Raw genomic sequence first — 23334 nt, 5'->3', positions numbered from 1 at the left:
CCATGAAGACGTACTTAACATGTTAATTGAAATTTTTCAGTAGCTCAGGAAAGAAGGAAAACTTTGTGGATCCAGATCATAGGCATAGTTGGAGAGAGCACGTTTGAACTGACATGGAGAAAATGGTTTGTTTCAGACAATGGGAAGAGTGTAGAAGTGAGAGAAACTTGATAAATTAAGGGCTCCAGGAGACAAAGAACAGCTTAAAAACAAGTAGAGAAAGCACGGTGGGTGAGTTCAGGAATAAGAAATGCTGGAAGAAGGAACATCAGTTCTCAGCAGCTTTTGTCCTAAAAGTACTTGCAGGGATGGGGCCCATGCTGAAGTGTTAAGAACTGACAGACTCCATGAAAAGAACCTAAAGTACAGAGGTGTCTCTGGGTAGGGTTATAGTGCAGGTTCCTCTTAGGAAGTTGTGAAATCTGATAAAACAATATAAATGTTTTTGTCAGATTTGTACATAGATGTATTTTGTAAGACAGGCATATCAGAAAACATAAGAATGTTCTAAAATTTTTTATCATCTGTGACTTTCTAACAGGAAGTGGATTTGATCAGAGGACAGGTGCAGCAGCTGATTTCCTTACCCATGTGGATGGCTCTACAACCTGTAAGCATAACACTGTTAACTGGCAGAGCAGTTTTAAGCAGTGTCCAAATCCTGCACAGTGAATTCTCATGTTGAGGAACTCTAATATTTACAGCATTGCTGTGGAATTACATTTTTGTCTGCTTTGCTAAATCCTTTTTGGTTTTTTGTTGTAAATTTCCATGTAATAATGTTTTTTATGAAATTTTTCAGAAAACTGAGCTTTGTTGTTTATAGCTTCTTCAAGCTATAATTTGTAGACAAGGCCAAGGGAGGCAGTCAAGTTGACATCTAGTCATGGCTGGACTCTCTAGCATTATTTCCTTTTTGTTTCACAGTGATACTTAGTGAGAGTAGACAGAGACAGTTCTTTATTTCAGTTTGTTATATATTTTTTCCTTTTTTTTTTAATAAAAAGACTGGACTGTATTTTTATCTCATGAAAACAAGGTTCCTTGGTGACTGAATATCACTTTAACATTACAGAATCGATTGGAACAAGAGTTGAAAAAGACACCAAAACTAAGAAAATTCTGGAATCTAATTAAGAAAAATGACGCAAAAATGGATGAAGAGTCAAGAATGCAGTATGTACAGAAGCCTTTTTTCCTTAATGCATTCATTGTGTTTCAGCTAAAATAAATTGTTTCAATGAAAAAGGTGGGTTTTGAATACCTGTGGCCAATGAGAATTCATCATACATGGTCTCCTGGAAGCTGTTCTGTTTTTCAGTAGTCTTTATGCAAAATACTGTTATAGAACTTCATATTTTATTTGGTCAGTGAATTTGTGATTTCAAATCTTAAAACTAAAGGATGAAGGCACAAAAGAATATTCATGTAACTTCTCACTTTTTTTCACGACCTTTAGCAAGTGTTTCACTCTTAGGTATATATAGCTTATGCAAGAATTTCAGTAATGTGTGTCTGTCTCACCAAAATTAAATGTTCCAATGCTTTGTGCTAAGGTGTAGGAGGGGACTGACTTCTCCTTGACACATAAGAAGCATAGGTTGTTAACCAGTTTCTGTGCCCAAAAATGTAGGCTGCTAATCTGTCTTCCTGAGTGCAGAGAGAAAAGTTTTCATCTAAACAGTTTAGGTGTGTTTCAAAGCAGCCTACTATCAGTATAATAATTTTGAGGCAGCTAACTTTGTATTTGTGAAAGCTACAATATCCTTCCAGTCTGCATTTAAGGAGTATTAATTATTTTGTCTTATGTCCAATTTTAGAGCATATCGAGAGAGAAGATTTCTTTCACAGCTCATTCAGAAATTCATTTCTGTTTTAAAGTCAATACCTGTCTCAGGTAACTGTGTTTCTTATGTTACTTTGTTATCTGGTAATCTGTTTGAAAATCTTTTTGTGTTGCTGAGGCAACTAGTCCTTAGGATAGCAGCCTGAGGTTGGGGACCTTATTCAGATGAGCCTTGTAGTGGGCACTATGCCTGTCTGCATGGATTTCATATCAAAATGAATATGCAAATCTGTATAAACTTTAAAAATTAAACAGTAAAAAGCTACTTTAAACCTCCTTCTATTCAGTATGTACTTAGTAAAAACAATATTTCTGGGAACTGATATTCTTTACTGTGTGCTTAGAGCCTTAAAGCATTTCATACTTAAGTACCTTATTAAATAGATGGTATAAATGGATATCATAAGGCTCTGTCTGTTCATACTGTTGATTTACAGTAAGAACAAAAGCCTAAGTGAAGTGAAATTCTGTAAGATTTGACTGCTCTTGAGTCATTGTGACAAGCAAAATTATCTCCTTGCCTGATTTAGAAAGGAAAAGTGTTTGTGGAGGAAGGTGTTAGCCTTTTAACAGAAAAGGGTTATTATGCTCTAAGCACAGCACAATTTGGGTGAAATCAGTTCCCAGAGTTTTCCTTTCTCTGTTAAACTCTTAGCAAACTTTAGCTCTTACCTAAGCTGTAAATTTTGTAATGTGGCTTCCTCAGAAAGGATACTTATCCCTTCTGATTTCCTAATTATACTAAACCTGTTTTAGATGTACTTCAACATTTCTTTGGAGGCTGTAAGAGTTGGAAAGTCATCAAGGGAGATGTGGTGTGTTTTGACATGATTCTAAAGGCTCCTTAGTAGTCACCTCTGAGTACCTTTGAATATGGTCAAGGCCTTTTGCACACATCTTGTTTGCAGCTTTTAAAAATGTATTTTTGAGTATCTGGCATTAAAAGTTCTTAACAAACATAATGGGCAAGTGATACCTTGTGGAAGTGAGCATTTTTGCTTGTTATTCCAGGTTTTTCAAAGCAGATAAAATCACTCCTGAAATTCTGGTTCTGTTACTCTTTCATTGTTAACCAGAAGAATTTTTAATATAAGAAAGGATTGTTTTAAAAAGAGAATAATATTTTAATTAGCTTTTAACAAGATTAAAATTAATACTTTTATATTTGTAGCATTTATTTAGTTTTTAAGGAATTGTTCAAGTGTAAGTATATTGTGATATGGATCAATTTAAACTTCTAAAAATTTTTTTGTCTAGGTCCTATTTCTATGGACAAAGTTCATTATTGTGAGAGGTTTATTGAACTCATGCTAGACCTTGAGGTAAGTTTTTAAATGGATTCAGCCAGTGTCCAGGTGTACTTTTCTAGGGTTAAAGTGCATAAAGTAATTATTACAACCTTATTCCAAATAGGAGGTGATTATGTCACAGCTGTGCATGTGGTTGTTTAAAAGTGATTTAAAAGTGATTTTCCATCTGTAAATAAGAGGTTGTAGCATTGCATCCAAACTGGGAGCTGACCAGCAATGTTGATAAGCCAGCAGACAAAACTAGGATCCTAAAGTGCTTAATGAAGAGGATTTAATTGGAATAGAGGTAATAATACTGGCCATTTCTGAAAATGTGTAATGCTTTAATTGGTAGGAATAATTCAGAATTATTCTTCCCCCAGTGCATAACAGGTCACTTAAAGTCTCTTTTGTGTTGTTGGGTTAAATCCCAGAAAGCAGCAGTAGTCTGAAATGCAAACTATTCCTGTTTGGCTAGACTTCATTATTTAGAAGTACCAGGGCTGGGGATCTGCAGTTTATTAGAGTCATAAGGCATGGAGCAAGGTTTTGTGAAGTTTTCAGCAGATACCAAGGAAGTGAGACAGTTTTAAGCACCACAGTACCAGTATTAAAAGGCATTCATTTGCAATTTTTTGCATGAGTAATTATTTTAGAGTAACTTCAGATTCAGAAGGTGCTGTGAAATAAAACAAGCATTTTTTCTGAAACAGTGTCACAGGGAACTTTAAAATGCTTTTGTGGTGAATTTCTGCAGGCTCACTCTGTTAAATCACTGAAGTAGTCTGTTCTTGTAGTTGTAATAGATTGAATAATTTAAATTAGATCTTGCTGTCTTATGTATGTAATATACTCTGGTAAGAGAAAACGTGTTGGGAGGTGAACTAAAGTCTGACTTAAAATGCTTAGAAGCATTTCTAAGATTGGTTCCCTCTAGGTATTATAGAAAGATCAGAATTCAGACAGGTTTAGAAAGTCTGTTCAAGTGACTGTAACAAGCAAATGAGAAATTATCTGTAAATTCAAGTCTTTTTGCCTTTGTAGCATGTGGGCTACATGGGCGCTTTTTACTTGGCTTTTTTCAGAATATTACTGTTTCATATTACAGTGTATATGCTGCATACCAAAACTGGTGATTTGATAATTTGAAAGTAATAATTCAGTGGAGAGTTCTCAAGGTTTTATGAGTTTGTTTTCATCATTATTGTACAAGGCAACCAACATTTTCTATTACAGATTTTTTTATTTTTTTCATCTCAGTTCTAAACATCATACTGATGGCTTTCTGGCTTTCTAAATTCAGTCTGCAGAGAACAGCTCATTTTTCACTTAAATTGTTGTGGTCTTCTGTATGCTGTTCAACATTTGCTACATATAGCAGCTTAATCTATTTATTATTTCTTTATTGAAAAGAAAAGCTCTCTATTTGTGTTGTTATTAAAGATTTGAAAAACAGTTGAGTATTTTGCAAAGAAGAGAAGATACCCTATCATATTTAGAAGAAGCAGTTGGCAATTTTAAAGACCTCAAGCTTAAAATTAATTTAATTAGTGTAGAAAATAGACATTTAAAACAACGCTGAAGCAGTTTGACTTATCATTTTTAGCACACAATCATTCTGTAGACATTTAGTAGTAGAATAATTGCTTTATTTAATTTACTTTTTGACTGGCAGGATGACTGCTCACTCATGGCAAGTTCATGCCATGCTCCTGTTATATAAAGGACTGTTCATAGCAGCTTACCTGCATTAACCCAGTGTCTTGGCATACATAACTGCTGCTTCAATACCTTTGTGAGGGTATTAGATATGCAAATAACTGCAGCAATCTGTCTTAATATCCCTTCTTGCAATGGAAAATCCTGAGAAGCCAGGACTTCTTACTTTTTGAGGAGCTGCTTGTATTAACATGATGTTATTTACCACAGGCTTTGCTCCCCACACGGCGCTGGTTTAATACAGTGTTGGATGACTCCCATCTTGTTGTTCACTGTTACCTGTCTAGTCTTGCTAAAAGAGAAAAAGAGGGTCATCTCTTCTGCCAGGTGAGATACAATGTTCTTGAAAATAACTTTTTCATTCCCTTTGTTTCTGAATGCTGCAGTTGGTTTCTTTTTTTTTTTTTTTAACAGGCTTTTGTTTGATACAAACTACATCTTTATTTAAATCTTTCACACAGTATTTTTTCTTACCTGTACCTGTGTGTGTAACTACTCACATAACTTTTCATGGAATCACAGAGTGGCTTGGAACAAACCTTAAAGATCATCCACTTCCAATGCCCCTGCCATGGACAGGGACACCTTCCACTAGATCAGGTTACTCAGAGTCCCATCAAACCTGGTCATGAACACCTCCAGGGATGGGGCATCTGTGGGCACCCAGTTCCAGTGCTTCACCATCCTCACAGTGAAAAGTTTTATCCTGCTGTCTAATCTAAACCCACCCTCCTTCAGTGTAAGGCCATTCCCTCTTGTCCTATGACTACATGTTCAGTGAAAAGTCCTTCTCCATCCTTGTAGTTCCCTTTAGATACTGTAAAGGAAGCTATAGGGTCTCCCTGGAGCCTTCTCCAGGCTGAGCAGTCTCGACTCTCAGGCTGTTGTTACAGAAGAGGTGCTTCAGCCCTATAGTAAACTCCTCTGGACATTTTCCAACAAGGTTTTTTAGTGTTGGAGACCCCAGAGCTGGACACAGTACTGCAGGTGGGGTCTCACCAGAGCAAAGTAATATTTCTGCTTCTGATTTTGAGTTCTTAAAAGTACAAGCTAGAAAGCAGTGCAGCTTCTGGCATGCTTTACCACACACATAGCAGAAGTTGTCCCCACTGCATTCTTCTCTCGTTCATTTTGACTTCACCCTGTTTTGCACTGCAGCTGTTTTTCATTTCTGTCCTTCAGTTTAGTCACTCATAGCTAGTACATTGTTTTTTATATGGCAGGGTCTGAAGATCTGTTCCCTTTCCTGCATCTCAGCTGCTTTTCCTGCTGCTTGCTGTCCCCCATCTCTGCCACTTGTTCGTTTTTGCTGAGGGTCAGTATTGATGGTACACAAAGGCAGCAGCATATCTGAATTATTTTCTTCCTCCAAGTTAAATAATCCTGTTGGAAGGTCAGATGAACTTCAGAGCTGCCATCAGAGAGGGCAAAAAGGCACAAGGCCTCTCCCTTTTGGTAGCAGGAAGCTGTAAGTTGGGTTCAATGACAGCCTCTGGCTAGGTCACCTTACTGTGATGAGTTTCAATTTCAAGCCCTAGTATATCAAGAAACCATATTGCTTGTGGACTATACTGAAATTTTGATGGCTTGCAGATGAGATACCTAACCAAAACTGTTTTGTGCATCAGCCAAGTATAAAATTCAGATACTATTCCCAGTTCTTCTAGAACTTTGAGGAGCTCTTGTTTGTGCATTTGCCCTCTTGAACTGTGGTTTTGTTTGTCGTGTTTGTGGGGTGTCTCTTATTGTTAATCCACTAATTTATATTGATGATGTCTCAGCTTTTAGATATGCTCAAATTCTACACTGGCTTTGAAATCAATGATCAGACTGGAAATGCTTTGACAGAGAATGAGATGACTACAATTCACTATGACAGAATTACTTCTCTGCAGGTAAGTAGAGGATGAAGTGCTTATGAGAGACAGAGGATTTGGTTTTGCTGTTGTAGTCTAATTTGCATTTGGGATAGGCAGGCGGTTATTTCCCAAATCAAACCCTTTATTTTCCCTCTTGAGTTAGAGGAATAACTTTAGCTTGGCTGTCTGTAGCAGTTGAAGATGTGTAGTGGTGGATGAGACTATGACTAATTAATATGCTCTAGCAAAACATCAGCATTTTTTGGCCTTGTGTTACCAGAATGAACTGTTCCTGTTGAGTCTGTTAAGAAGGGAAAGCAGAATGCTGTAGGATCCTGTGGTGATGCAGTAGGTGGCAGCATTTCCTCAAGATCAGTGTGCACATAGGGGTCCCTTGTACAAATTCACTCACACTTTTTAGAATTGTTTGCATCAGTTTTAACAGAACAATTCAAGGAAACATAGTTAAGTTAAACTTGTTCCTGGCTTTTCTTAGTTGCTTGCAAAGCTGTGTATCTGCTTCCTTATGTTTTATTTTAATGACAACAAATGGTGGTATAAGGGTGAAATAAGGAAGATAGTGTGTCAGAAGTAGAGGAGTAACAAATAGATGGTGTTAAGAAAAACAGAGATTCAATCTGGCTTGTATTTCTATCCTGGTGGGGTCCGTAGAGTGGTTCATGTTATGAACCAGAAGAAACTGTGCTTTTTTCTAAGTATTTAAACTGTTATTAAATCATTTGATTAATATGCTTACATCCACTTTCCATGCATGGATCTTTTGCAGAGAGCAGCGTTTGCACATTTCCCAGAATTATACGACTTTGCACTCTCAAATGTAGCTGCAGTAGATACTCGTGATGCACTGGTGAAGTTATTTGGACCTCTTAGGTAAGTTAGCAAATTGAAATTGAAGTTCTTGGTTTTCAGTGTGATTAAATTTAACAAATTTCCAGCCTTTTTTTCTTCTCACTTCTCATGTGCATAGCCAGTAGTTAATGTCTAACTTGTTTAGTTTATTTTTTTTACTCTGTTCTGTAGAAGAACTACAACAGAAATCATGAAAGCATGCCACTGTGTTAACTGTACTGCATTGTAAATGCTGTGAGTAAAAGGATAGCAGTATGTATTTTGACAAAGGCAGTGTATGCTTTGTTGCTTGCTTCTGTGTCAGGTCTTGAAAAAATACAAAAATATCCACCCCTTGCCATGTTATTGTAGGTGAGAGGTTCAGCTTACACCTTATACACAAACCTCACTTAAAAGCCTGACCCGTAATTGTTTAGCTCTGGTGGAATCAGACGGCTGGAGTTGTCTTTACGGAAAAGGCAGCTGCAGTAAGTGAGTGCTCTCCCTGGTTTCAGTGTGACGGAGGTTTCTTGTTTTCCTTTCGCCGTGCAGCTCCAACGTTCTCCACCAGGTGGCGTCGTACCTGTGCCTGCTGCCGCCGCTGGCCGAGGGGGAGGACACGAGCCACGAGAAGGAGTTCCTGCTGGAATTGCTGGTAAAAACATGAATAATGCTCCTTGCGCTTCTTCTATTCACAACTCAAGGCATAGCTACATCCAGCAGCTGCACTGCAGTAAAGTAGTCGTTTAGAATGTTTTCTGAGCCACCTGTGAGCCACAGCAGTGTTGTGGCAGTAATTGGAATGTTAAGATGGGGTTTAAAACTATATAAATTAAGTATTCGAAAATGCCTATTCATAAATATAGTTTCCATGAGAAATTATATTTATGTGTTTTTTAGGTCAGTAAGCAGAGCCTTGGAAACAGTTTTGAGTTCTTCTGAAAAAGTTTTTTTCCCATTTAAAAACAAAAAGATCTGCTAAAGTAGATCTAGATATTCAGTATCTATTTGGGCCCCAAACCAATTTGAAATATTGTTTGATGCACATCATGGTTTTTTGGATATTCAAGGTGTAGCAATACTATTGTAGGCTTCTAATTTGATATCAGAATACCGTAGCTGTTTTTTGAAATCTCCTTCATGAGTTTGTTTCGTGGTTGGTTTCATGGTTGGTTTTTTTTTAAATAGTTCATGTGGTTTTCTACGGTATTGAAGGTAATGATATGCCTATGGCTGCCATGGAAAGATATTTGTTCAGATAACATATTATAGTATTGGATAGATTTTTTTTGTGTTCCAAAGAGGAAACAAAGACTAACTGTTACTGAATGAGTAGTATTAGTTAGGTACTGACCATATTTTTAATGGAAAGTAAAGTAAGTTTTATTTGAAGTTGATTCTCTGCTGAGCCTTGATTGAGTATTTTCAATTCTGTTGTGCCATTTTTGGTCTGCTGAATACCCAAAGGATTGTTTGATTCTTGTACTATGACCAGTAGTTGGACTATGTCTTTGTTCATCTTCTGATGTCACTGTTTGCATTTAGTTATATTAAAGTATTTAATTAGAAAAATATTGATGGAGAAAACTCAAGTGACCCCCTTATGAATTATTGTCTGTTTCAAAAGTATCTTTATTGTTCCTTTTTGACTCAGAGATTTGAAATGCTTCCTTTCTTTAGGTTTCCCGTCATGAGCGACGAATATCTCAAATTCAGCAGCTCAACCAGATGCCTCTCTATCCCACAGAGAAGATTATTTGGGATGAAAATATTGTGCCCACTGAATATTACTCTGGAGAAGGTATGATTAGTAGTTCAGTAAATGCTGCAATTAAAAAAAGGAATTCTGATGTGTTCTGTTTATTCTGTCCAAGAAACTTGCACACGGTACTTTGGCATCTTCCAGTATCTTAGAGTAAGATCAGGGGGTATCACAGGTTGTTGTGATGCTCTGAACCATTCAGGTTCTAAATGCAGGTCAGAGCAGCTCTACTGCCATTCATCCTGTTCTGGGTGGTTGACTTCTGTGTGCTGTGGGCTTATGTTTGATCAGCCAAATATATTTATGGCAATATGGGTTACAGAGGGGGAGGGAGGGGAGGGCAGGAGGAGAAGGCAGGTCATCATTGTGACTTTTTAATAGTGCATTAAAGAAATTTTGTTAATGATGAGGTGTAATTTTGTCAAGTAACACTGGTTGCTAGTGGAAACATTTCCTCCTGTGGTGAACACTTTTGGAATTATGGTATTGATGGTGCTGTTGTGAAGTATTTCTTTTGCTATCAGACTGTTACTAGTATTTTTTTTCTATTTTGCTTCTCTTGGTTTAGTTTACACTTTCTCTTTTTCATCTCCATGTGTTCTCCTGTCCTGGTTTCAAACAAAACAGTGTTGGTTTTGTGGTCTTACAAAGGTTTTTTTGTTCTTAAAAGTAATTAAATAAATTTGGTCTACAATTTACGTCAGAGTAATTTAACCCAAGAATGTTAGGAGTATTGTTTCTGTTTCCTTTTAGAAATGAGGTAAGAAGAACGTCTCTTAGATGAACACTGTGCAGCCTTAAAGAGGTGTTGCTTCACACCTTGCCCTTTGTGCATATAACTAGCTTAACAGGACAGGGTTTCTTACTTGGTGTTGGGAAATGTGTTAAAGTATTTTATCACCATCAGACTTTCCACAATATAAATTACTGTGCTCTGCTGCCTTTCTTCATTGCTGTTGTTTCTCAGTGCCTGTGAAAGTCAGTGTGCAGTAGCTATACCAGAGAAAGGTTTCAACAATGATATTGCAAGTTTCAAAAGCAAGATGCTTTCACAGGTCTTAAACATAGATAACAAATTGTAATAGTAGTCCAGTAATGTTAGATGAGTAACTTATAGGAATTAAAATTATGGAAAATTTTCATTCAAGACTATCCTAAAACAATGGAAAAAGCTTTAGAACCTGTCTATGAGTTCTAATACTCCTTGTGTAGTAGGATCTAATCTTCCTCTGTTTTTCTTTCTCATTTAAAAAACAAAGCAGTAATACAGACTTTAGAGATGCGTGTTAAAATTTGATTTTGTGACTTAAAGCTTTTTTTGTACATTAATGGTTTTTATGGCATCTAATAAACATAAGGCATGGGAATAGGGAAATTGTTGGATGGTTTTTATTATTTTATTAGCCTTTTTCATAATTTTTTAATGCTAACTTAATTGTTGCACTTCTAAAGACCATTACTTGGTTGTGCATTTGATTTTCCTAAACTTCATTTTGTTGTCTGAATACATTGATGGATTTAGTATTTAAGTAGTTCACTGTAGTGCTAGAAGGATGAAAATTCCTTCAATCTTGTACAGGATCTTTTAGAGAGAACCTGAAAAGTACATGCTTTTTAGAGGTGTGTATTGATAAAAGGGGTGGTTTTTAGAATCTCCAAGGATAACTGCGATGGCAGATGTACAGTAAAGTGTGTGTCTATGTATGAATTCATAGAAACAGTGTATTAATTAATATTTTTTTTTTTGTTTGTCCATCATCCCTTAAATCCTTAGGCTGTCTTGCACTTCCCAAATTGAATCTACAGTTCCTGACTCTCCATGACTACCTGCTGAGGAACTTCAATCTTTTCCGCTTGGAGTCCACCTATGAGATCAGGCAGGACATTGAAGACAGTGTCAGTAGGATGAAGCCATGGTAATATTTATTAACTGGTGCAAGCCAGTCAGTTCCCTTCTAATCAAAGTGTGTTTAGGAATCAAAACCTGATACTGTGTGTATACTAAGTACATAGTAACAAAGGTGTTAAAATTATTACATAGATACTGTGGTTTGTACTTACTCCTTCCATAAGGTGTTACCATGCCAAGGGTTGATATTTTAGGGGTTTGTGGCTATGTATCCCTGCAGGTGTGTTAAAGGCAGCATGCTGGATGCTAACAAAAAGCCTTAGTTGTGTTAAGATGGGCGAGTTAATTTTCCATGGCTGACTTGACAAAATACGCAAACGTCATAAACTCCTCTGTTTGGGGGGGATGTTACTGAGTATTCTTGAATTTGCTATCTGCCACATTTTAATCTTCTTTTGGTTTAAAGGGTTTATTTGGTGTGATGTCTTTTATACTCAGTACTTGGCTTTTTGTTACCTTTCCTTTATCTTCTGTCTCTGTGAGTTTTTTGAATAATGCTAGCATAACTTGCTTTTGTTTTTTGAAATATAAGTCATGTTATGCTTCGATTCTAAAATGCAGGATTGCATGAATCTAATTCAGTAACACATAAAGTTAAGAATTCTATATTTTTCTTAAAAGTTACTGTGGGGTAATTTTTTCGTAGTTTAAAAAAGAATTGAATCTATTATCAACTAATGACTACCAAAATGTTGGTGTTTATTTCTTAGGTTATCAGAATATGGAGGTGTGGTCTTTGGTGGATGGGCTAGGATGGCACAGCCCATTGTCTCTTTCACAGTGGTGGAGGTGGCCAAGCCCAACATTGGTGAAAACTGGCCCATGCGAGTGCGAGCAGACGTTACAATCAATTTGAATGTGCGAGATAACATCAAAGATGAATGGGAAGGTACTTAACGCGCTTTGAAATGAAGCATTCAGAATAGGTGCTCATCAAAATACACTTTGATGTAGTCTGTTTTGTGAGAAAAGGAGGTTTTAATCCATGGTACAGATTTGTCAATCCTGATACACTGTTTAGAGGACAGTTACTCAAATTCCAAGTTTAAGGGGTTTATATTTTCATGAAGTAAAGTTTGAAATAATTACTTAGATGTTTCATTGGGATCTGAGTGTTTATTACTTCAGACTAATGTCAGTCAGTGACCAACTGTAAAATGCTGTCCTTTACAGGACTGTGGAAAGTTAACTTAGCATTTTAAGCTAAAAATGTCATATTGAAAAGTATGGGGAAGGTGATATCTATCTCATACACAAGTGGAGAGGACAGATTTTTATTTACTTCAAACCAGGGCATTTCAGCAGTTTACATTGTGTTTGAATATTACGAAGTGCTGACTGTACCAAATACTGTTTCTTGTAAGTATCCGCAGGCGACGCTTCTTTTGCTTGGGGATTTGAACTTTAGTTGACTGTGTTGGCAAGTGGCATAGAAGCATGCAGTTGTACTTGTGTTATCAGTAAATGTCACTCCTTTCTCTTTTGTTAGAGAAACCTGATAAACGTGCTGGAGCTGCGTAGTGTGATTGCAGGTCACATAGCACAAATGCTAAAGCTGGACTGTGTGACAAATGAGCAGATGCCGCTTTGGGGCTGTAGATTTCTCTTAAAGTAAAAAATCTAGGAGGATGGCAGAGAATTCACTATAATGAAGGTATCTATATAGTGATGCACTTAGCTTTTTAAGTACTAAAACAACCTTTATGATTTGTAAAAGATAATATTTTAACTAAATCAAAACTGAGATGAAGAATTCATAAATCACTGCCTGACTTAACAGAATCTTGATGAAACTGCCTTCTGTTGAACAGTATCTGGTGCTTAATGAGGAATTATTTGTCTCATGAAAAATACAGCATGTTTTCTGAGCTTTGAAGGTGTCTTAGATATCTGAGATTCTGAAGGTGTGCTGGAGAGAAAATTTAGTGTTCAGAATTATGTTAGTGAATTGGAGAAGCAGCATTTTACGAGTAGGATATAGTTTAGCAGGGATGATTATTAAGCAAGAACAAGTCACTGTACAAATACATGTTGGGGGAATAACTTAACAGGCAGTACTTCTGCAGAACAGAAGGATCAGCGGTCATCTTTGCTCACAAGTGAGTGTGGTTCCCACCATTGTGTTAGTACGGAGGGAAAAAGACAAAATCTCAAGTTGTATTGGAATTTATAAACTGGAATGTAACAGTAAGCAAGTAACTTGGTTAAGCGACCTTTTACTTTATTAAATAGATAACTAAAGTAACTTGGTTTAGGGTTTTGTGCCCAGTTCTAGGCACTGCACTTAACTTGTTGTAAAAAACAGAAAAAAAAGGAATTGGAGGTTTGTCCAGAGAGAAGCAATGAGAATAAGAGATTAATGCCACACTTCTTAGAGATAATTGAAAATAATTAGGTAAAAATAACTAGAGTAAGATTATTGGGAGAAGAATAATCTTGAAATAATGTTTGTTCTTATGAAAAAAGCATTCAACTTCTACTTTTCATATCTATTATATCACAGTGTCCTGTGGTTTTGTATTCTCTAAGTTCAAGGTGTACTTTGAAGCAAAACAAAATATATACAGGTGGGATTTTATAAAAGAAATATGAGTGCATTCTTTTATATACATATGCTAAGGAGTTGATGAGGACAGTGGCGTTCAATCAAATCTCTGCCTGCTCCTTTTGGGGCCCAGGTCTGCGCAAGCACGACGTCTGCTTCTTGATCACGGTGCGTCCCATGCAGCCCTACGGCACCAAGTTTGACAGGAGACAGCCTTTCGTGGAGCAGACTGGCCTGGTCTATGTCAGAGGCTGTGAAATTCAGGGCATGCTGGACGAGAAGGGGCGTGTCATTGAAGAAGGTATGATAGCCCAAAACTTCTTCAAGAGATTTATCTTTCTGTCTCTGTGGGTTTTTTTATATTTAACAGGCTAATTGATAATTTTTCTCTCTTTTAAAGAATGCTCATTGAATTAGTTACATACATGGAAAAAAACAAACCAATTCCATAAGCAGCCTGAGAAAGGTCAGCTAGTTTCCTCTGGTAAAATCTGATGTAGCTACATTAATTAAATAAATCCAGTATTGAGTTAAGGAGTAAAAGAGATTCTGTTCAAAAACTATTAGAATAATGCAGTGAAAATGTATCCATTGCTATGCAGAAATTAGTTTCATCATATGAATTTGTCTGAATTTCATTTGAGGAACAATTACGGATCACTTATTTGAATGATAATTTGCTTTTAACACTGAATCATATTCTAACCTTGTTGTTTCATTATGGGCAGGACCTGAACCAAAACCAAGACTTAAAGGTGATTGCAGAACATACAGAGTATTTCTGGACCCAAACCAGTATCAGCAGGACATGACCAACACAATCCAAAATGGAGCAGAAGATGTCTATGAGACATTTAATATAATAATGAGAAGAAAACCAAAAGAAAACAATTTCAAGGTAAGATACTTGCCTCTTAGCTCTTAGGTCAGAAGGATGGAGCACCTCTCCTGCAGGGGAAGCCTGAGAGAGTTGGAGTTCTTTAGTCTGGAGAAGAGAAGGTTTCAGGGAGATCTGACTGCACCCTTTCAGTAAGGGGGCTTATAAAAAAGATGAACACTAACTTTCTAATTGTGGTAGTACAAGGGGTAATGTTTATTAACTAAAAGATGGTAGATGCAGCCCAGATAAAAGAAAACTATTTCATGATGAGGGTGATGAAATACTGGAACAGGTTGCCCAGAGGTGGTAGATGCCCCATCCCTGGAAATTTTCAAGGTCAAGTTGAACAGGGCTCTGAGAAACTTGGTCTGCTTGAAGATGGCCCTGCTCATTGCAGCAGGGGTGGACTAGATTAAGATTTAAGATTCCTTTCAGCCAAAACTATTCTATGATTCAGCCTCAACAGTGCTGAGCAGAAAGGAAGGAGCCACTTCCCTTCACCTGCTGGGCAAATTCATACTGTAGCACAAGGTGCTGTAGGCCAACCTTCACTGTGAGGGTGCATAATTTTATACACCTAAAAATATTTCTCACTCAGTTTCTTTGCTTTTTAGACCTCTAAATCATTAATATTCCTTGAATTTTCCATTTTGAAAATGCAGCATGAATGAAAAGCTACATTTCTTTTGGTGCCTTAAAATCATGCACTGCATAATTGAAGTGATTTTCATTTTGAGGGATTCTGTAGCAGGTTCTCTGTAAATGGATTAACAAGTAGGCAGGAAGACTTTTTTTCTTTCTGTATCTAGAAAGATAGCTCTGGTGTGAAGCAGCAGCTTGCAGCCTGCATGGACCATTGTGGTGCCGTCATTTCTGCTGTGTACTGCAGCTAATTTACAGACAAATCCCAATGCAAGCCATTTTATGCTGGCATTTATGAAAGACTCACCTTGGATTGTCTTGAAAAATGAAGGTATATTTCCCCATTTATCACATTGCTGCCAGTTTAGGTGCATGCATTCCATGCCATTTGCAAACCTTTCTAACTTCAGCTGGAGGAAAGAAAACAAGATGATGCTCTGATTAGTGTAGACAGTGTATGCAGCAGATGGAAGGCAGCTTGAAGTTTAAAGCTGAGCTTGTAGGAGAGAAGACAAGAAAACTCTTGTGCAGTCCTTGTAAATTAAACAGATGAGACAGCAGAGAAAGTGCAAATACAGTGTGTTTGCTGGAGGTGACACCACTGTGTCACTACAATTGGTCAGCAGTGTTAGTTTTTACAAGAATGAATGTTACTATTTTTACATGCATATAAATTACTTTTTGAAAAGCTGAAGCAAAGTTTTTGTGATGTAGAAGCACCACATTTGCAGTTAGGAACATATTTCTTGCTTCCTCTTAGAAACTGATCACTGGATTTAGAAATACTACCTGAAAAAAATGTGACATTTTCTGATTTCTTTGTGCTTTTCTGAGCACAAACATGTTATGCTGTGCTCAATATATGTTTGAGCCAGAAGTACTTGTTCTATATTTGCAACAAAAATATAAAAATTCTTACTTAATATGGGCCTTGTCCATCCATATATCTTTGAAGTAATTCAGGCTTCAGAAGTTCTAAGATGCCTTCAACTTCATAGCTTTGCAGGTCTGTCACAGAATCCACAGCATAATTGTGACTGGAAGAAACATATTCAGAGAATGGTTAAGGTTGGAGGGACCTTAGGAGTTGATTTAGTCCAAGACCTATTTAAAGCAGAGTCAGCTAGAGCAATTTGCTCAAGATCTTGTCACTATGTAGTTGGAATTGGATATGTCCAGTGATAAGAACTCCCTAGCCAGTCTAGACAGCCTGTTCCAGTGTTGCATTACCTCTACAGTAAAAATATTTTAGTGTATTTAGGTGGAATTTCCCATATCTCAATTCATGTCCATTGCCCCTTGTCCCTTCACAGGGCACTACTGAGTGGACTCTCATTCCATTGACCTAACTTCCTCCCAGTGAATTTTATTTATACAAATCACTCAAATTCTCCAATGCTCCTTGAGTTTTGTGTTCTTGAGGCTGATCAATCCCAGCTCTCTCAGCTTGTCATACAACAGATTCTCCAATCCCTTCATCATCTCAGTGGCTCTTTGCTAGAGCCATTCCAGTGTGTCTGTGTCTCCTGTCCTGAGGAGCCAGCACTGGACACAGCCCTCCAGATGTGGTCTCACCCATGCTGAGTAGTGGGGAAGAACCAGGACCCTAATAGAGGTTGGCTGAGCAGGGATGGTGGTCACATTACTTGACTCTTTCAATGATACAGCACAAGCAGGAAAAGAAAAACCTACCCTTTGGAGATGGGTATATAAATGTAGACTATCTGAATAAAATTCTGTACTTTGATTTGACTGACTGTTCTTTTACAAGTTTGGCATTTAGAGGTTCTGTATTTTATTCTGGCATGGACGGCTGATGCACCGTGTTTGCCATTCATTTGTGTCCATGTTTGGTGGCAAAGGAAGTCAGAGGATCTGGAAATCAGTGCAAATACATAGTGACCAAATGCTAAGTTTCAAGTGAGATAGTTCTTCAAGCCTTGCCACTAAAGTAGCCCTTTAAAAGGAAGGCTAAAATTCAGTTACCTCTTAGTTAAAAAGCACACCTTCTGTGCAAGTCTAGGGTCTGGAGCTTTGGTATTTTCACAAGAGGGGAAAGGAGAGAAAACTTGTATAACCACAGATGATTAGATAAATTAATTTGTGGGTGAAGAGCAAATGCTTGAAGGAAGGTTTAAGCTGACTGCAAGGGTGAAGTTTATAGGCCTGTAAGAGGAAACTTTAAACTGCATGAGGATCTTCTATGTGTTTTTCCCTTGCTATGAATGTTCTGGGATGAAAATGTTACTGATGATTACGGTCATCTTTACTAGCTCTTATTTTATTCTTAGTTTAAGAATCCTGTGCTTTGATACTGGTGTTTTGTTGCATATATACACTGTCCATATATTGACTCAATCTAACCAAACACTGTCAATTAAAGTGTTCTGTTCTATAGTCTTAAAACAGATTTGATTGATCTTCAGTATGATTTTTACCTGATAATAAGTCAGTCTCTTCAATCCTGTTTTTTCTGGCTTTTCTTATTTACAGGCACTTCTGGAGACTATCAGGAACCTGATGAACACAGATTGTGTGGTTCCTGACTGGCTGCATGACATAATTCTTGGATATGGAGACCCAAGTAGTGCACACTATTCAAAAATGCCCAATCAGATTGCAACTCTGGATTTTAATGACACTTTCCTGTCCATTGATCATTTAAAAGCTAGCTTTCCTGGGTACAATGTTAAAGTCACAGTTGACAATCCAGATCTGCATGTACCCCCCTTCAGGTGATCTTACTATTTCAAGTACTTCTTGATATTCTTGCTGAAACATGTTTTCAGGTGGAGTTATGTTCAGAGGTTGAAAGGAGATGCTCTTTATTTAAAAAAAAGATGGAGATGTGTTTAGATTATGTTTAGATATGTAAGATTTAGATAGTTACATGATAGAGTTAACTGTATGACAGCAAGACCCAGGACCAGCTTCTGTTCGCTTCTGTATAAAAATGCATCAGAGCATTGCTTGTAGATCAGCCTACAGAATATAAGCTAAAAGTCTCCTCAAGAATATATGCATCTAGTCTCCTCAAGATCAGGCTAGAGAATTTTGATTACGTCATTTCCTTACATGTCTCATTACAACAAGCTAAGAACAGCAATTTCAACACCAGTTAAGATTTGAGCTTTTGGAAACACTGTTCAATCAACATAAAGGATTAAGTCTGAAATCCCATAATGCTTATTTTTAGAAATGATTTCTGAAATAGGATGCCATTGGCAACTAAATGAGATTTACTTGTTTTGTTTTAGTGGTGCTGTTATTCAGCAATTTTAGACCTGACAATTCTGTCCCTCCTGGTCCGGTTCCTTGAATTTTGACAACTGAGTTTCACAGTGCATAGTATTGGAGAACAGTTCCTTCAGCTGAAGAGACTACATCTTTTCCTTGTAAAGGAATAAATCTGTGGAGGGAAAAGATGCCTTTCCCCTGCATCAGTCAGCTTTTATCATGGCTAAACTGAATCTTGAAAAGCAGGGAGGTAATCTCCTGAGCTTTTTTTGGAAACACTACATGGGGAATTTGTGTGGAGAAGGCACTAACACTATATAATGATATAAAAATAGTCTGAAGGTATCAGGAAAAGATCTCACACAGTTTTCCTCAATGACCTGTTGTTCAGTTTCAGTTCAGAGATACTGCTCTTTATGAATAGCTGTTGCTCTTCCTACTGCTACATTTGTCCTGTAAGAGATTATTACTGTTATAGATATCTACATTTTGGATGGGCATTGGGATTTCTTCACCTGTGATTTGTTTCTGAATTAGAGAAGCTTGCTAATATGCATAGAAGGCTATAAAAAATTGAAATTGGAGGATAAAAACCTTCATCTGTTGGAATAGTTTGGAATACTGACACAGCTTATATTCCATGATAACTTTTCTCCTGTCCCTTCCATTTTCACTTATGAACTCCTTGTCTTCAGTGTTCTTCCAGCTGGCTCTCAGCACTGCTCCTGGCTTTTCCAGTTATGAAAAGAGTGCTTTTGACACACTTTTTGTTTAATCGGCTTCATCATTTCATTTGGCATTTCTCTTCTTTATTCTCCTTAAAACTTTGTCATTTGCAGCACTTGTTTCCCTGTTGTATGAGAGTTTGTCTTAATGGGGAGAAAAAATCTTTATCACCTTCTGAGACAGTCCATGTCATAGTGAACATGTTGAACTTTAACCTTAAATTATGTGTTGCAGAATAACTTTCCCAATGAAGGAAGGTAAAGGAACGAAAAGAAAAGAGGATGGAAGTGAAGAAAACCCTGAAGAAGCTAAAACACTGATTGTAGAGCCTCATGTTATCCCAAACAGGGGACCATATCCATATAATCAACCAAAACGGTAAGAAATTGATGGGAACTTAGTTTCAAATGACAACACGTGCATAGCAGTTCATTTTCAGAAATGAGACTGGTTTGTTTTATATTTGAATCAAAATTGTCCCCCATCTGTGAAAAATTTATTCTGTTGTCCCCCATCTGTGAAAATAGTCCCTTGAAGAACAGTGAGAAATACTGTCTTCTAGTGATTTTTGTCTCAGGAATTTGAATATTAGGAAAGTAATACCTAAATAATTTTACAACATTCTCTGCAAATAATGACTAAAGACAAACAGGCTTTTAGATGGAAAGAGTTGTCACATGGACAACATGATTTACTGTCTTGCTCAGAAATTTCAAGACTGTTGTATCTATAAAAACGTAGTTCTAATGCTGATTTAATTTGTGCAGAATTTTGTAAATGTGTTGTTCAGGAAAGATATAAACAATTAATTGAAATAAAACTTGTTAAAACAATTGCTTTTACAAAAATCGTTGGCAAAGTCTATCAATTATCTGATGTCGTTCTGCTTTGTTACAGCAATACTATTCAATTTACCCATACTCAGATTGAAGCCATCCGTGCAGGAATGCAGCCTGGACTAACTATGGTGAGGATGTTTTCAGGGATTCTAAACTCTTATTTTATTAATTCTGGCCTTAGGTACATTCAGTGAAATCCTAGTAATGCCCCTTTCTGTAGCCTTGCTGAGGTAATTTCTATTAATAGTTTAAGGATATGAAGAACTAACTTTCAGAGGCTCAACATGCACCAATCCTCACAAAATCATAGAGCAACACATCTCTGTATCCTGTGTTTCCGTGGCAGAATGCTTTCCACAGCAACTGAATTTACTTTTGAAGTGGTTGGAGAGTCTTTAAATAAAGCAGGAATGCTTTCATAGCATTTTGTAATTTTATGTGTAGATGCTTATGAAAACTGCTATTCTGTGCTTCTTAATCATGCAAAAATTGTTTTGAGATGCTTTCTTTATAATATTTGGATACCTTTAAAATGTCTGAGCTGTCAGTTTTGGAGTGTTTGTAGAATTGAGCCTATGAAAACATTAATTGTTATTATATGTCTATATCATCAGTTGTAGATTTCTGAGTAAATAGAAGGAATGAACTCTCTCTTTTTTAAAATTTTTCCTGTTCTTTATGTCTGTTTCTCCCTATTGTTTTTCACTTGTGTGTCATGATTCTCTTTTCGCTGTTTCTCCCCTGTTAAGCCTGTTCTGAGGCTAAACTGCCTTTTTTCTCTGAGAACATCTGTTTTCTTATTAGTACTTCCTGTGTTGGATTACCATATTCCTTTTAGTCAGGAATCTGCCAAAATAGTCTAAAGGAATCTTTTATAATATGTTGTATTTGGTCTGAAAGTTCACCGGAGCCAGGAAGCAATGTGTAATGTCAGTGTCTTGTGAGATTGTTCTGGGTTTTTTCTTCCCCAGCCAACTCTTGTTTTGCTTTATTTTGTTGAAGTATTCTGATAAATTGTGATTAATTTTTGTTTGGTTTTACTTTTTGTGTGTGTGTGTGTTTGATTTTAGGTAGTGGGTCCACCTGGTACTGGAAAAACCGATGTAGCGGTCCAGATAATCTCCAATCTTTATCATAATTTCCCAGAACAACGAACTCTAATAGTTACCCACTCTAATCAGGTAAAGTGTCAATCATGTGTGGAATTTTCCTGTAATTGCAATGTAGAAGAGCAGTAGGTGTAGAGATCAGTAGTTTGGGAATTGCATTTGTCTCCTAACAATGGAAAATTGAGTCAACTTACATACAGTTTTGCCAGTTTGATAATGAGAAATTAAATTTTTGAATTTCAAGTGTGTAGTTCTAAACTATTTACCTGAAGTTTTCAATGTGTTTAATTGGTTGGAGGTCAAAAATAAGAAAGTATTTTTGAAAAAGTATCATTTGGTGAGGAGTTACAGCGTGGAATAATACAGGCCAGTCTGCAGTGGGTGGCAGGAGAGTGACAGTTGGGAGAGAGGGTTGAGAACATTGAGAACATGTCCATTGAGGAGAAAAAGAAGGAAATACTTCGAGGCAGATAGAAGACTTCTTAGTAGACAAGACTTTAATGAGGACATTAACTTGAAATTGTGCCCTGGGAAATTAACTGTATCTCAGCAGGGTACATTACCCATGCTTTGATGCTGCACTTTAAGATGTTTACATCAGTTGCAGCTGCAAGTGGAGCTTGTTTGTGTTTATTCTTATTTTCAAAACTTGATGATCCAGTGCTTACAAGCTTGCTCCTTTGAAATAAACGAGTTAGTTGATAGTAAGCCACCAGAGAACTGAAAAGCTTAAGGTAGAAGATGTAGCACACCTAGAAGTTTAGTTGAGCAAAATTCAGTTATCCAAAACAGGATAGAGTCCCAGTACCTGACAGCCAGTACCAGATCATACTTCTCTCATGTACAGTAAAAGTTAAATTGTTTAATATCATTGTACAAAAATTGATGTTTGTGGGACAGTTTTGTAAATTGATGGCTTTATCAACTGAGTTAACTGTATGATTACAATTTCAAAATTTAATTCTAAATCAAATGTGATAGTTGTATAAAGTATGCAAATAAAAGAGTGTTAGTAGGCTAATTTCCTTGTTGTCAAGATTAGGAGTTTCAGTATTAACTTTGTTTTGTTAAAACAAATTATTTTTGTTTGTTTAAGCTTCCATTTATACTAAATTAGGAAAAATCTCTTATTTTACTTACAAGTAATTCCTCCATTTTCCCCTGCAAGAGCCTCTGAACTTCTAAAAACTACCTTTTCTCCTGTTCTTGTCAATCTTTAGGCTTTGAACCAGCTGTTCGAAAAAATCATGGCTTTAGACATTGATGAGCGTCACCTTCTGCGTCTGGGTCACGGAGAGGAGGAATTAGAGACAGAGAAAGATTTCAGCAGGTGAGGAAGGAGATGCTAATGATAAACTCCCTTGTATAAACATGGCAGCAAGATGTCTCTGTCGAATCCCCTCTGCCTCCCAGGCGAAGGAGCGGTGGTGGACAAGTTTTACCCTTCTCATGTTATTCAATCCCAGTAACACAGATTGCACTATTTTTCAGTACCAGGTTTATTAATTTTGGTTCTTACTCTGTACAGAAGCTGTGCTTCCTTGAGCATCTAGAGACAGACAGTTGCTTTTTCACAAAATCAACTGCTTGAATAATAGATATTTATATACTTTTTTGACCCTCATACCTTCATACAATTAATCTGTGAGAGAAATTAGAATAATAAGGTGGATTCTTAGAGCTACAGTTTTTTTGTCCAAATATGGTATCACTTCTACTGTCATGGTGATTTTTGCATTAATAAACAGGAAATTAAACTTTCTGCTTTGAATTCTTCTTCAACTTTGCTTAACATCAAAGTTGCTTATTTCATTGATAACACATTTTGAAGTATACATATGTAAGGAAAGCTATGAACCCTGTGTCAGTACAAAGACTTAAGAACCTGTTCTTCTAAATATTTGTGCGTTTGTCATGCGTTAGTCCAATTGACGTCAGTAGGATTACCCACATTCATGAATGTAAGCAGGGTATAATGGTCGTGCACTGGAAATATCTGAACTGTCCAGTACTGGATTATCATAGCAATACTTTGACTTCAAAAGCTGTAGTAAAAATTATATATAGTCACTAGAAGCTACCCACATATACATAGTTCAGTATTTAGCAAAATAAACGCCTTG

The 23334-nt window shown here is 36.8% G+C and overlaps 1 protein-coding gene across 1 annotated transcript in view; it reads left to right on the top strand.

Moving 5' to 3' along the window:
• The window catches only part of AQR (aquarius intron-binding spliceosomal factor), a 46886-nt gene that overhangs the window by 6583 nt on the left and 16969 nt on the right, over positions 1–23334 (top strand). Inside the window, exons 7-24 of the mRNA XM_063160461.1 lie at positions 542–610; positions 1076–1176; positions 1821–1897; positions 3104–3168; positions 5065–5181; positions 6636–6749; positions 7501–7604; positions 8115–8217; positions 9243–9363; positions 11099–11240; positions 11944–12122; positions 13912–14079; positions 14507–14676; positions 17794–18035; positions 19498–19641; positions 20161–20230; positions 21173–21283; positions 22432–22541. Coding sequence (XP_063016531.1) covers positions 542–610; positions 1076–1176; positions 1821–1897; positions 3104–3168; positions 5065–5181; positions 6636–6749; positions 7501–7604; positions 8115–8217; positions 9243–9363; positions 11099–11240; positions 11944–12122; positions 13912–14079; positions 14507–14676; positions 17794–18035; positions 19498–19641; positions 20161–20230; positions 21173–21283; positions 22432–22541 — 2207 coding nt within the window. The remainder of the gene's footprint in view (positions 1–541; positions 611–1075; positions 1177–1820; positions 1898–3103; positions 3169–5064; positions 5182–6635; positions 6750–7500; positions 7605–8114; positions 8218–9242; positions 9364–11098; positions 11241–11943; positions 12123–13911; positions 14080–14506; positions 14677–17793; positions 18036–19497; positions 19642–20160; positions 20231–21172; positions 21284–22431; positions 22542–23334) is intronic.

Source organism: Melospiza melodia, chromosome 6 (assembly GCF_035770615.1).
Source record: "Melospiza melodia melodia isolate bMelMel2 chromosome 6, bMelMel2.pri, whole genome shotgun sequence".
Lineage (NCBI taxonomy): Eukaryota > Metazoa > Chordata > Aves > Passeriformes > Passerellidae > Melospiza > Melospiza melodia.
Note: the sequence above shows the minus strand (reverse complement) of the source record. Positions and strands in the feature narration are given on the sequence as shown.